Below are 12,697 nucleotides of genomic sequence, written 5' to 3'. Positions count from 1 at the left end.
GCAAGGATGCGGGTCCTCAGAAATTCATTTTGGAAGTTAAAGCCTCGAAAGCGTTAAGTGATACATGTGATAGCTCTTGTGTAACACAATTCTGGTATTATCTAACTGTCAGCGGTCTGAATGTTTGGGGCCCTAGTGGACCTCAGATCCTTGTGGGCAAGAGTCACTTTTCACATTCTGTTTGCTCCTGAGCAGCCTGAACAAGGAGCCTTTTGAAACAATGGCTGAGGCCCCAGCTAACCCCATGTTTCCTTAGCTCCAGATTTTGCAACTCTGCCTGAAGGTGCTGGAGCCTAACTAGGGAGCCACTCACAATAAACACCACTGAAGAGAGTCTACGGAAGACAGGTTTGTTACTGCCATAAGAAGAATTTTTAAATTCCACAACCAAGAAGAAACAACTGTATAGTGAATTTTCCTTCTCTCTAGAAATAGATGTAGAAAAATTAATAGACACAAAAAACTGGGAAGTATGAAACCATGGATGACTCTTATTAGCTACCCATGAGTCTACCTTCACACCAAGGGACTACATCCTTCATTAGGGCCCTCACTAGACTAGCATGGACACTAGGGTAGCTTATGTTTTCATAGTATCAACTACTAAACATGTATTATCACAGTAATTCATTACAAAAGTGAAAATAATACAAACAAAACCAGAAAAACTTATTCATTTTCTACAATGAACACAATCTTATTTATTTATTTATTTGACGTAGGATTCCACTTTGCAGTCTTGGCCTGGAATTCACTATGTAGCTAAGGCTAGCCTTGAATTTACAGCAAGACTCCTGCCTCTGCATCCAAGTGTAACAGTTATAGATATGAACAACTACATCCAGTTGATATATGCTTTAAAAAAAATATAGCTGGGCGGTGGTGGTACATACCTTTAATCCCAGTACTTGGGAGGCAGAGGCAGGTGGATCTCTGTGAGTTCTAGGACAGCCTGATCTACAGAGTGAGTTCCAGGACAGCGAAGGCAACACAGAGAAATGCTGTCTCAAACAAACAAACAAACATACAAACATACATACATACATATATATATATATATATATATATATATATATATAGATAGAGAGAGAGAGAGAGAGAGAGAGAGAGAGTTAGGCATGGTGACACTCAGGAGGCAGAGGCAGGTAGGTCTCTGAGCTCAAGGACAGCCTGATCTACATAGAGCCAAGCCAGGCCCACACAGTAAGAGCTACCTCAAAAATTCTCTTTTACACTGATTTATTTATTGGGGCAGGCAATATATCTGTATCATGTGTGTGGAGATCAGAGGACAGCTTTCGAAGGTCAGTTTCCTCCTTCCATCATGTGTGTCCTGGGGATGGAGCTCAGGTCATCAAACTTGGTAGCAAGTGCCTTGATCAGCTAGGCCACCAGAATGCTTTAAAACCAAAACTACTTGGATAAATATTGGCATAAAAATGTTAATTTCTTAATTGAGGTTTTTATTAGTTCCAAATTAATTTGCTCCTTAACATTAACATTAATGGCTTAAAGATAAGCTGTTAAAGACTGGGGATCCCTTTTTGGTGGTTTCAAGGATTGAACCCAGAACCTAATTCATGCTAGGAAGCATTCTCCAGCTGAACATTTCCCATCCTTTTTTATTTATTTATTTATTTATTACCTTTCTAGAGCTTTATGGGGGGGGGGGATACTTTTCTTTTTTTTTCTTTTTTTGTTTTGTTTTTTGTTTTTCAAGACAGGGTTTCTCTGTGTAGCTTTGCGCCTTTCCTGGATCTAGCTCTGTAGCCCAGGCTGGCCTCAAATTCACAGAGATCCGCCTGCATCTGCCTCCCGAGTGCTGGGATTAAAGGCATGCGCCACCACCGCCCGGCCCTTTTTATTTTTTGAGATCCGGTCTTAACAAGTTGCCCACACTGGCCTCAAACTCAAAATCCTCCTACCTTAGCCTACTAGAGGTGTACCCCAGGACTAACACCATCTTAATAAAATGAACCAAACACTGTTTTTTCAGGTAGAGATGGTAGCATATACCTACAGGACAAGCTATCTGGGAGACTGCAATAGGAGGGTCTTGAGTTAGAGGCCGGCCTGAGCTATATAAAAAGACTCTTTCCTCTAACACACACCTACACACATACCCCAAAACAGACAACAATTCATTTTCTTTCACGTATGTACGTGTCTTTCATATACAATGGCTTCTTCTTAACGCTTCTAATATGGTATTGAAAAGACCATGGCTCTAATAGCTGATTTTGGCTCTTAAAGTTGATTTCGTATCTTATCAACAATATCCTATCAAAGCTATCCAACCCACTCTGTACTTAGTCATGTCTACTTGGCTCCCACTAAGGTATTCTTGCAGTCATCCTTTAGTGTTCTAGGAAGATGTGGCAGGTACAAATGAGAATTCTAATCCATGTGCAAATAAAGGGCATGCAAAAGAAAGACTTCATGAGCATTCATTTATAGATAAACAGTAGACATTGTAGCAGACCATGAACTAGCGTCCCAATTTAGTCTTTGTTTTGCTCTGAAAACAAATACTAAAAATGTAAACACTTAAGATGAACTTTAAAACTGTGCCCAAGTGAATGTGTTAAAGCCAGAGGCCTGAGGCCGGCTGCCAGCACCCTCGTTGTCTTTGACGCCGCACCAGCAGACACTGCTGGGACTCCTCCGATTTCTTTCAACTGCTTGAACAATTTTTTTGAAAAACTACCTTGCCCTAATCTTTCAGTGATTTCCAGTTTGAATTCTCAATGACGTCAGACTTTACTCTGTTTGTCCCTGAAAAACTCAATGACACAGGAAGTTCATTAATCAGAATAGATCTAAAGTAGGACTCACAAACCATGGAAGTGTAAAAACAACGTAGGACAAACACATAAAAACACACGTTAACCTTAGGTTATGTATGCAGAATAAAACTATAAATTATCAAGAGGGACTTTAAACTATTTTAATAATCCAAGAGCCCTAGGGATGACACTCTGATGGACCTGAATAATGCCCTCCAAACACATCTGTGTTCCAACCACCCCATATTTGTGAATGCATTACATTACACAGAAAAAGGAGCTTTGTGTGCAAGTGACCAAATTAACAATTGTAAGCTGCAGAGGTGGCCTTGGATCATCTAGGAGGACCCGATGTAATGACAGGACTCCCTACAGTATGGCAGAATCAGGAAGACCAATGTCACAACAACAGATGATGGGGGAGTGCCATGAGGATGAGGCCTACACCAAGGAAGTCATCTCTATAAGGTAAAAGAGGGCAGGAATCTGCATTTTCTCTTTGGGTCCTCCAGGAAGCAGGCCTGCTCAAACCCAGATGTTAGCTTTGAAGGCATGTTTTGGACTACTGGCTTCCAGAACTGATTGGAAAACCATTGTACGTGGAACCATGGAGTTTGTGCTAATTTGTTTCACTAACAGGAAGCCTGTTGCACTTTACAGTTTTTAAGATGAGTCTTGCTATACATGCCAGGCTGTCCTCAGACTCAAGGTCCTCCTGCCTCTGTCTCCCTTGTACCACACTTCCGAGTTCTGTGAGCTTTGGTAGGCTTTATTAATAATTAATTTCACTGAAGCTACCAAAAATAATTACAAACGAAGGTTCGAAATTGCCAGGTCTTTCCACATTCCCCAATCCTATGAGAACAGCTCCAATGGACATAAAGACAAAGGAAAAGGAGGGTGTTCTGTGAAGTATCGTCCTTTGACAGGCTGAGGCGGGATGGCTGAGAGTGCCTGGCTTAGTCTCAAACGCAAGAGAACCTTTGCTTCCTGCCTGCTCTGTCGTGCCGGGCGCAACGCAGAGACAAACCGTGTGACGTTCTGAACAAGAATACAGCCCTCAGTCTGAGATAAGTACAGAGTTGGGTGACGCTAGGACGGAACAGGTACGTCAACACCTAAGAGACAAAAGCGTCGCGGCTGGCAGGTGCTTGCTTAGGATCCTTGATCTGGAAGAATATACAAATCTGAATTCTCAACTCCTGCCCTGCTTAGCAGGAAATCTGAGAAGAGCTCTTGACTCCGCGGCTTTCCAAGGCAATTATATTCTAACAATACTTCAGTTTTCAGCATGAGCCACTCTGGTTTGCCTCTGGGAGATAAGGGACATACAATGTAACACTAGAAACTGTCCAAGAACAGAAAATACCTATGTTTCTATTTATAGTTGTGTGCACTGGCTTTCTCCTAACCTGTAGGAGATGAGCGTGTATCTGTCAGGCAAATGCTGACAGGTCAGGGCAACAAGTGTAAGCCACAAGAAAGAAATGTGAGAACTTAGGTGGGAGACTAGTGCAATATGAGATAAAGGCTGGACGGGGAAAAGGCTAATACCCTTAGTGGATTTATTATGCGACCTGGACGAACGTATTTATAAATGTGGGAAGAGAAGAAAATACTCAGAAAGATCTCAATAGACCCTAAACAACCTTTTCACGTCTTAAGAGATAAAGCAGGTTTAAATAAACATTATATTATGCTTTGGGGGCATTGTAAAAGCTATTCTTACAAAACCCTTACAAATACAGCCTGTAGAATAAGCAGACTCTACGTCCATGGTGGTACAAACCAACCTTTGCGATAGAAGCTGATACTTAATTTTAGCAGTTTCCCTTTCTATTTAAAACAAATATATTTATCCAGGCAGTGGTGGTGCATGAGTTTAATCCCAGCACTCGGGAGGCAGAGGCAGGTGGATTGAGGCCGATCTGGTCTACAGAGCAAGATCCAGGACAGCCAGGACTGTTCTTATATAGAGAAACTCTGTCTTGGGAAACAAACAAACAAACAAATACCAAAACAAAAACAAAATTTATTCTTCATTATTTACAAAGGACTTACCAAACAAAGTAACAGAATTTGAAATACTACTTCTTCCTTTCTTCCTAAGGAGTTCCTGCTAATACTATATTTTTAAAATGTACTTTCAAAGTTGACTAATTTTCAGGCTATTAAAGCGAAGTCTGGGGTGCAGGTGTAGCTCAGTGGTATCTTCAGCATGCACAAACTGAAGTTCAGCACCCAGACGGAATTTCTCTGTATAGCCCTGGCTGTCCCGGAACTTGCTCTGTAGACCTGGCTAGCCTCAAACCCACAGAGATCTGCCTGCTTCTGCCTCCCGAGTGCTGGGATTACAGGTGTGTGCCGCCACCGCCTGATTTTTTTTTAAGGCTAAACTGTCCCTACTTTCACCATGGTTTTTTGGTTTTTTTTTAAAATAAGGAGTTCTCGCCCCTCGCTCTAAGAACCTTGACTGACAGCTCCTCTATCCTCTCTCCTGCCTTCACCACACACATCCAGCACACACCTCACCTGCTATTTTGATATTCAGATTGGCGTCCAGAAGCAAATTTTCAGCTTTTAAATCGCGATGAACGATGTTCCGACAGTGGCAAAAATACACAGCTGTGACAATCTGCTTGAATTTCCGCCGAGCTTCCTTCTCTGCCATTCTCCCGTGGGCCACTAGATGGTCTGTGGTGAACAAGAGCACAGTCAGTACCTACCCAAGATGCTGGCAAACTCCACAGGCAGCTTAAGGAGGTAAGTGAAGAACCCACCCGATACCAGAGTTCAAAAGTGAACAGAGGGGCTGGAGAGGTGGCTCAGTGGTTAAGAGCAGTGGCTGCTCTTGCAGAGGACCCAGGTTCAGTTCCTAGCACACACATGGTGGCTCATAACCATCTATGATTCCAATTCCACGAGATCTGATCCCTTCTTCTGACCTCCTTGGGTACCAGGTATGCCTGTGGTATGTGTGTACACACACACACACACACACACACACACACACACAGTACACTTATACACATATAATAAATATAAAGCAAACCAACAAACAAAACCTGAACACAACTGAAGGAGAACAAGGCACATTCCTGTGCACATCCATAAAAACTCACCCAAAACTAAGAACCCAAAATACTCTAAGCCTGAGCCTGCTGTGATGAGGGTGTGTAAGAGTACACATTGCACCACCATAAGAAAAAAGTATTCTCAGGGCTTAGTGCTATTTTTCAAGAATCATAACACTTAACACCTTCCTTTTCATAACCCCACTGCAAAAGACTCCATGTACATAAGCAAACACACATGCAGATAGCATCAGAAGCATTTCCTGTGTTTGAAGAGTGTCAAAAAGCAGAGTCATAGCAATCAATCATCTCAGAACAGAGTGGATGCACGAGGCAGGAGACTGGCTTTCTGTGGGGCTCTGTCCAGGCTGACATCTCCTACTTTCTCAAAGTCCTATAATTTGACATAAAAACATATTTCTTTGGTCACTTACCAATGCATATATATCGTTATATCTGAATACGCTGTTCTTAGAACTATGATATTAATTATTACACATAATATTAACTGAAAACCAAGGATTCTACCAAGAAAAAAAAAAAAAAGATCAATAGCCGGAGTTGTGAGGATAGAGGGGGAAAAGCAAACAACAAACAACCTCATTGTGACAGGCTCTGTAGAGATCAGGCTGTCCTCAAGACCGAAAAACAATGTGATTGCCCCATAATCATCGCAGCAAGTTTTGGAAGTACATTCCTACAGAGTAAGGCACTAGGTTGATACTGAGCTGATGGAACACACACCTTAACCTAGCTGTACATTATGACAGCTGCCCAGATTAAGAGTGTATACTGGCTGGGCATGGCGGTGCACACCTTTAATCCCAGCATCTTGGAGGCAGAGGCAGATGGATCTCTGAGTTCAAGGCCAGCCTGGTCTACAGATCAAGCTCCAAGACAGCTAGAGCTGGTGTTACACCGGGAAGCCCTGTCTCGGGTTCTGTTCCCAGTGCTCATGCTGGACCTTCACAGCCACTTGTAACTCTAGCTCTGTGGGAACTTACTCCTTTTCTGGCCTCCACACATGGCATTCACTCACACAGACACACATACATAAATTAAAATAAAATAAATCTTAGAGAAATGTCACAGCATGTCCTGTTGGAAACTTGTAACAACCTCCTATGAAAAGTCCTTTAACCAAATGGTCCAGCTGAAAAAGGACACATTTGCCATTAGAATGTTATCATATGTATCCTGAAATAATAAAAAAGTGCAGAATTAGGCAATATAGATATACATGTGACCACTTATTAATAGCAGTTCACTGAAATCACCCAATTATTTTGGTGACATCTCACCCACAGGCCTAGAGAGAGCCATCTTTTTGAAAACTTAGAAGGAAATGGAACCCAGGCTAAAGTGCCACCAGCGATGACCAATGTCCAAGAGACAGAGAAGACAGCCAAGGACCAGGGAGAAGGCGAGGCAGGCAGCTAGAGGGACGCCCGTCTACATGGCAAATTTTCAAAGAATACAAATTACATTTTGACAGCAAGGGACACACCCTAGAGTGTGACCATGATGTACATGCACACACGCACACACGTACACACATTATTATAAGTACATAAATTACTAAAAAAGATTCCTCAAGCCAGGTGTGGCAAACAAGCCTATATCCCAGTTCTTGGGAGGATGAGGATCTTGTTTGAGGCAGGCCTAGGCTACCAAGGAAGACTGTTTCACAGCCCTAAAAACAGACAAACAATCCTTGAAAGAATTGTTATAATGTTTTATTTACAAGACCTTTAAAGCTTTCCCCTTTAAAAAACAAAACAAAACAAAACAAACAAACAAACAAACAAAAAAACAACCTCGCAACTTATTTGGGAGGCAAGGGGAGGACAAGAAGTCTCCAGGATGGAAATGGGATGGACAGATGAGATTTTACTGGGGTGTTTAGGGAACTCTTAACAATATGAAGTCCCAGACTGGGGATGGCAACATAGCAAGCCTCTCTGGAACTGGACACCCACCAGAGGCAGGACACTAGATTTTAAATGATCACTCTCTAACAGGACTTGTTCTCTGACCCCTCCTCCCTTCCCCTAAGAGAGGTCTAATTATTCTAATAATATGCTTTAGTTGCTAAACTTGGTCTAATTAAAGAGCTTTGAGGAGACTGCTCTTCTTGAGAAACGTAAGACTAAACTCCTCTGAAGGGTTACCACCAGAGAAGCTCATTTGGCCAAGCCACCCACTAATTAAAATGCCCAGAGACATTCGTCTGGCTGTAAATACTAATTACCAAAACACATCAAAGTGCCTTAAACATGACAGAATGATTAATTCTGTGATTTCCAAAATAAGTGATTTTCTTTCATTTAAAAAAACTTCTTTATAAATGTCTAAGTACCTTATTTTCTAAAACTATTGGAAAGTTCTCAAAACTGTTGTAGGGGCCAGCTGGTGGAATGCAGCCTAGCTCTGTTTTATCTTCATAATGACACATTGGTTGTCCCTGGACAAAACACTTACACTGCCAATACCCCTGGCTCCCAGCCTGCTAAATGGAATCAACTTTTCACATGCCAGGACCAGTGAAAAGCTCCTGCATTTGAGGATAAACTTGTACTTTGTTTGAGTTATCACATATGACAAAACTTGAATTTTCAAAGACATTTTAAAACACATTTTACATGTTTTAAAGGTTCACTCAGTGCCATGCAGGGAATATTTCAGCATTTTGTTAATGGAGCTCCGAGCTCTCCATCAGTCTGTGGTGCTTCCAGAACTATTCTACACACCAGCCATCGCTGTTCAGGGTGCTGGGTGGAAGGCATTAGTGGCAGCATACTGGGTAGACTGGGATCTGCACAGCACCCAGAACTGCAACTACAAGCATCCCCCACCGTTCCTGTAACTGCAAGGACAAGTGTGGCCATCACTTCTTTAAGTGGCTTTCCTCCTGGTCCAGCATGTACGCCCACGCTGCTCTTAGCTGGCGCTCTGTGCTCTTCATCTTCAGCACTGTCTTAGGGGCTCAGGCTCGCTCACACCTTAGCCTCATCTTGTCTTTTCATCCACTGGATTCCCCCACCCATTAGTTTGCTCTCAGTCTAAGGTCAGGTGGGTGTGCCAGGAAACCAACAGCCTGCAGAGACCTGCCTTTCAGTGGCCTTCTGACAAGTGGTTGCTTTATATTCCTATATGCTCAGGAGGCAAGAAGCAAAAACTCAAGTCCAGATGGGCTATTTCACCTCTAGTGGAGAAATGCAGAGAAATGCAGAGCCTACACTTACACAGTCACACTGAATCAACACTGGGGTACTTTCACCCAGAGGGTCCGGAATACACTCAACAGCCAAAGAAAAACACAATCCGATCTTTGTCAGGATTGCAGCTATAAGGAACTCAGAAGAGTCATTGGACTTCCTCCAAGCCTTGGGTGAGCTAGGTCTCCTATGTCTTAGCTTCTAAAACAAGCTCTATAGAACCACTCAGCTCAACTGTCCCCGGGAAGCTAGCTTCTGATACTCTAGATTCTTGCCCTTCCTCCCACCTAGGCAGACATCAAGGAGACACCTGCTATGTAAAGTCAGTCACACAGACCCTTTTCATCACAGTTTACCCTTCATGTAGAAATGTGGGACTGAGGTAAAGTTTTCTTCATCTGCAGCACGGCTCCAGACAGCTAAAGTACAAGACAGGGCAAGTCTCCATGTGGAGCCCGGGTTCTTCTCCTCACTTGCCAATCATCCTAGGTCACTTGGCTCTGGACTTCTTTCCACATCATCTGTTCTCTCCCATGAAGTTTTGCAAATTCTAGTGACACTCTGAGGCTCACACACCCTCTGAGGGGTGACAGAATAACCTCTGACTTCTACAGCATTAGCACATAAACCTGCCTCAGAAGTCACTCGAATTTTGTCCCAGTCTCCTGGTCCATGAGGAGGAGGTGGGAGCCCTTGTGCTATATCAGGTTCTAACCTTTCAAAGAACAGAAACCCACATAGGCGGGTCTTTGCTTGCCTAGAGCAGCTCCAAGGGAGTCTGACAAGTATGCCTCTAATGGGACAGTGGCAGAGAGCTAACATTTCTTAAAATAAGTCACTTTTCCACTCAGTGCAGAATGTATCCAATCATCTACACTTGCAGCTGATGGAAACCACTGCAGGTCAAGCAATGGGCAGAAAGTGCATTCCCGGGATGAAAGGTAAGCCTGGCCTAGCCAGGGGGAAGGTATCCTCTGCGGGTCTCATGTGGCTACCTGAAAACATGTCTGCCCATTCCAGGCTAACCATAACCAGCAGCTCTTTACTTTGCCACTTGGTTCTACCATTTCTTCTTCCTACACCCATGGAAACGGCTTCCTGCTTATGAAACAAATGCTTCTTTCCAAAAGAGCCAGGACAGGCCAAAATAACCCGCAAGCAGGTTAAGGAGAGAGAGCACTCACTCTGCTACCCTACTGCCCTCTACCTTGAAGGTCAGGCTGCTTCGGGGTAGAGGAAGCGGGTTTGCTGCTCCGTTTCCTGGCTGAACCTCCATCCAGCACTCAGCAGGCTCCTCAGCATGCTGTAAGTGCTTCTTACAGCCTCTCCATCTTGCTAGTGGTCTAGATCAAGGACTTGGGCGCACTGTGTCTTTCTTCCCCCAGACTCACCATCCAACTCATCAACACAATCTACTAATTCCACCCCCAAAAGGAGCCAGAATCCAGTTAGTCCTCACTCTAATCTCCACCCTTTCTAGAGTCACAAACTGGGGTGGACAGCCACCAGCTACCTTCCAGATAACTGAGACCTTTTGTTTACTCCCAAGCATTATCCGCAGCTCTGCCCTAGACTCCCTGCATCTGCTCTACACAATCACAAGGCATTGATCCAAACAGGTCTCTTGTACCTTCACTGTCTCCCTCGATGGCAAAATCTTACCCGGTTTTACAACAGTAGCAGAATCCAGACTCTGCCAGGGGTCTGATGTGCACAGTTCTGTGGTGTTTACCACACATGCAGATGTGCAGCTTTCCCACTGTAATCAAGAGGCAGCACCAATTCTTTCTGAGAAGTTACCCCTTTGTGAGAATGTCTTCACAGATGCACACAAGTGTAAATAAGCTTGTCCTTCCTCCTGGCTCCAAAAGACACAGAAATATTCTTCTAACCCAGAGTTCTCCCTGCACTACGCTGTCATGGTCAAACACAGAAGCAGCACTCTTGCCTTAGGAACCTCTCTGTTCTTTCCTTATTTCTCCCAGTAATACGTGAATTTTCCCAGTATATAGAGCCTCTCCCCGAGTCCTGACTTGACTGCCCTTGTTATTTTATTGTATGTGTTTGGGTGTTGTATTGGCATGCTTATCTACATGCCGTGTGCACGCCTGGTGCCCACACAAGCCAGAAGAGGGCATCAGATCCCCTGCACAGAAGTTACAGAAGGTTGTGAGAAACTATGTGAGTGCTGAGAATTGAACTCTGGTCCTCCCCCACCAAGAGCAGCCTATGAGACAACTCTGCACTGCTCCCTCCCTCCCCCTATTTGTCACGCTTTATTATCTTCTAACTACATATCTGTGCATCCTATGTGCATTGCTGTGTCTTGCACCTGATACAGTATCCGGCACACGTGAAGCACTTCACATATACGTATTGTTTGAAGAACAATGATAAGGGAAATACCAACTAATTCAAGTGCAACTATCTGTGGGTGCAGAATCTACCAGTCCAGAGGCCTGACTACATTACCTTTTAAAACATTCACTTTTTACTCATTTACAAACCTTGCCACTAAGTAGGGTTTGTAAACTAAGGGCATTTTACGTTTTTTTAAGTACTAGCCTTTTGATACCAAGCCCATTTACAACAATGTATAAAGAATGACTGATTTTTATAGGGCCTTGTGCTTTGGAGATACTTTTTAAGGAGCCCTGTAAAAATCAGTCATTCTTTATACATGTAAGAGGTGCAGCTTGAGCTGAACATCACTAAAAGTAGAAAACCAGTCATTATTCAATACCTAAAGTGAAATGACAAGGAGAGCTAGGAGATTATGTTGTACAGCACAAAATACACATGATCAGCCAAACAGAGGACTTGGACATTTCACAAGACAGCCTAGCTTCTTAAGCAACAGACTACATAGGAAAACAAACAAACACACAAAAACTATGCGGCAAGCAGAGAGGGGCTTACAGATTATAAAAGACATAAGTAAGATAGTTAACATATAAAGTGCTAGCATGCTGTAAACAGGCTTAATGGGCTATTCTGGTGAGAGTTTGAAAGACCAAAGTACCAAGTCTTATTGTATCACAACTTTAAAAAACTATAGAAAGATATTTTGGGTGCCTGTAAAATGCTAAATATGCCTGGCTTAAATTATATGACAGTAGGCAATAACTGTCAGTGTTCCTGGCAATAAGGGTAGTATCAGAAGTAAACTCCACCTTCACTCTAAGTGAAGGCTCACACCTGTAATCCCAGCACCCTAGAGGCAGAGGCAGGTGGATCTCTGAGTTCAAGGCCAGCCTGGTCTACAAATTAAGTTCCAGGACAGCCAGGACTGTTACACAGAGAAGCCCTGTCAGAAAGAAAGAAAGAAAAAAGAAAGAAAAGGAAAGGGGAAAAAAAGAAGAGAGAAGGGAGGATCAGAAGTGGAGGAAGAGGGGGTAAAAAAAACTAATTTGGGTGGAAAAAGTGACAGTTTATGTCGTAGTCACCTTGGCAGGATCCAGTCATCTTGAAGACAAATTCTGGACAGAAAGCATGCAGAGAAGCAGTACTCCTCACTCTGCTTCCTGACTGGGATGTGGTGTGGCCAGCCGGCCTCCTGCCCCTGCCGCAGCATCTTCCCTGCCATGATGGACTGTATCCATCAAACTGGAACAAACCC

The 12,697-nt window shown here is 43.3% G+C and overlaps 1 protein-coding gene across 4 annotated transcripts in view; it reads right to left on the bottom strand.

The window, feature by feature from the left end:
• Positions 1-12,697, bottom strand: part of Sik3 (SIK family kinase 3) — a 215,713-nt gene that overhangs the window by 66,133 nt on the left and 136,883 nt on the right. For all 4 annotated transcript variants that reach the window (XM_036193546.1, XM_036193545.1, XM_036193548.1 and 1 more), the window contains exon 4: positions 5,319-5,480. In XM_036193546.1, the coding sequence (XP_036049439.1) occupies positions 5,319-5,480 (162 nt within the window). The remainder of the gene's footprint in view (positions 1-5,318; positions 5,481-12,697) is intronic.

The sequence above is a fragment of the Onychomys torridus genome, chromosome 7 (genome assembly GCF_903995425.1).
Source record: "Onychomys torridus chromosome 7, mOncTor1.1, whole genome shotgun sequence".
Taxonomy (NCBI): domain Eukaryota; kingdom Metazoa; phylum Chordata; class Mammalia; order Rodentia; family Cricetidae; genus Onychomys; species Onychomys torridus.
Note: the sequence above shows the minus strand (reverse complement) of the source record. Positions and strands in the feature narration are given on the sequence as shown.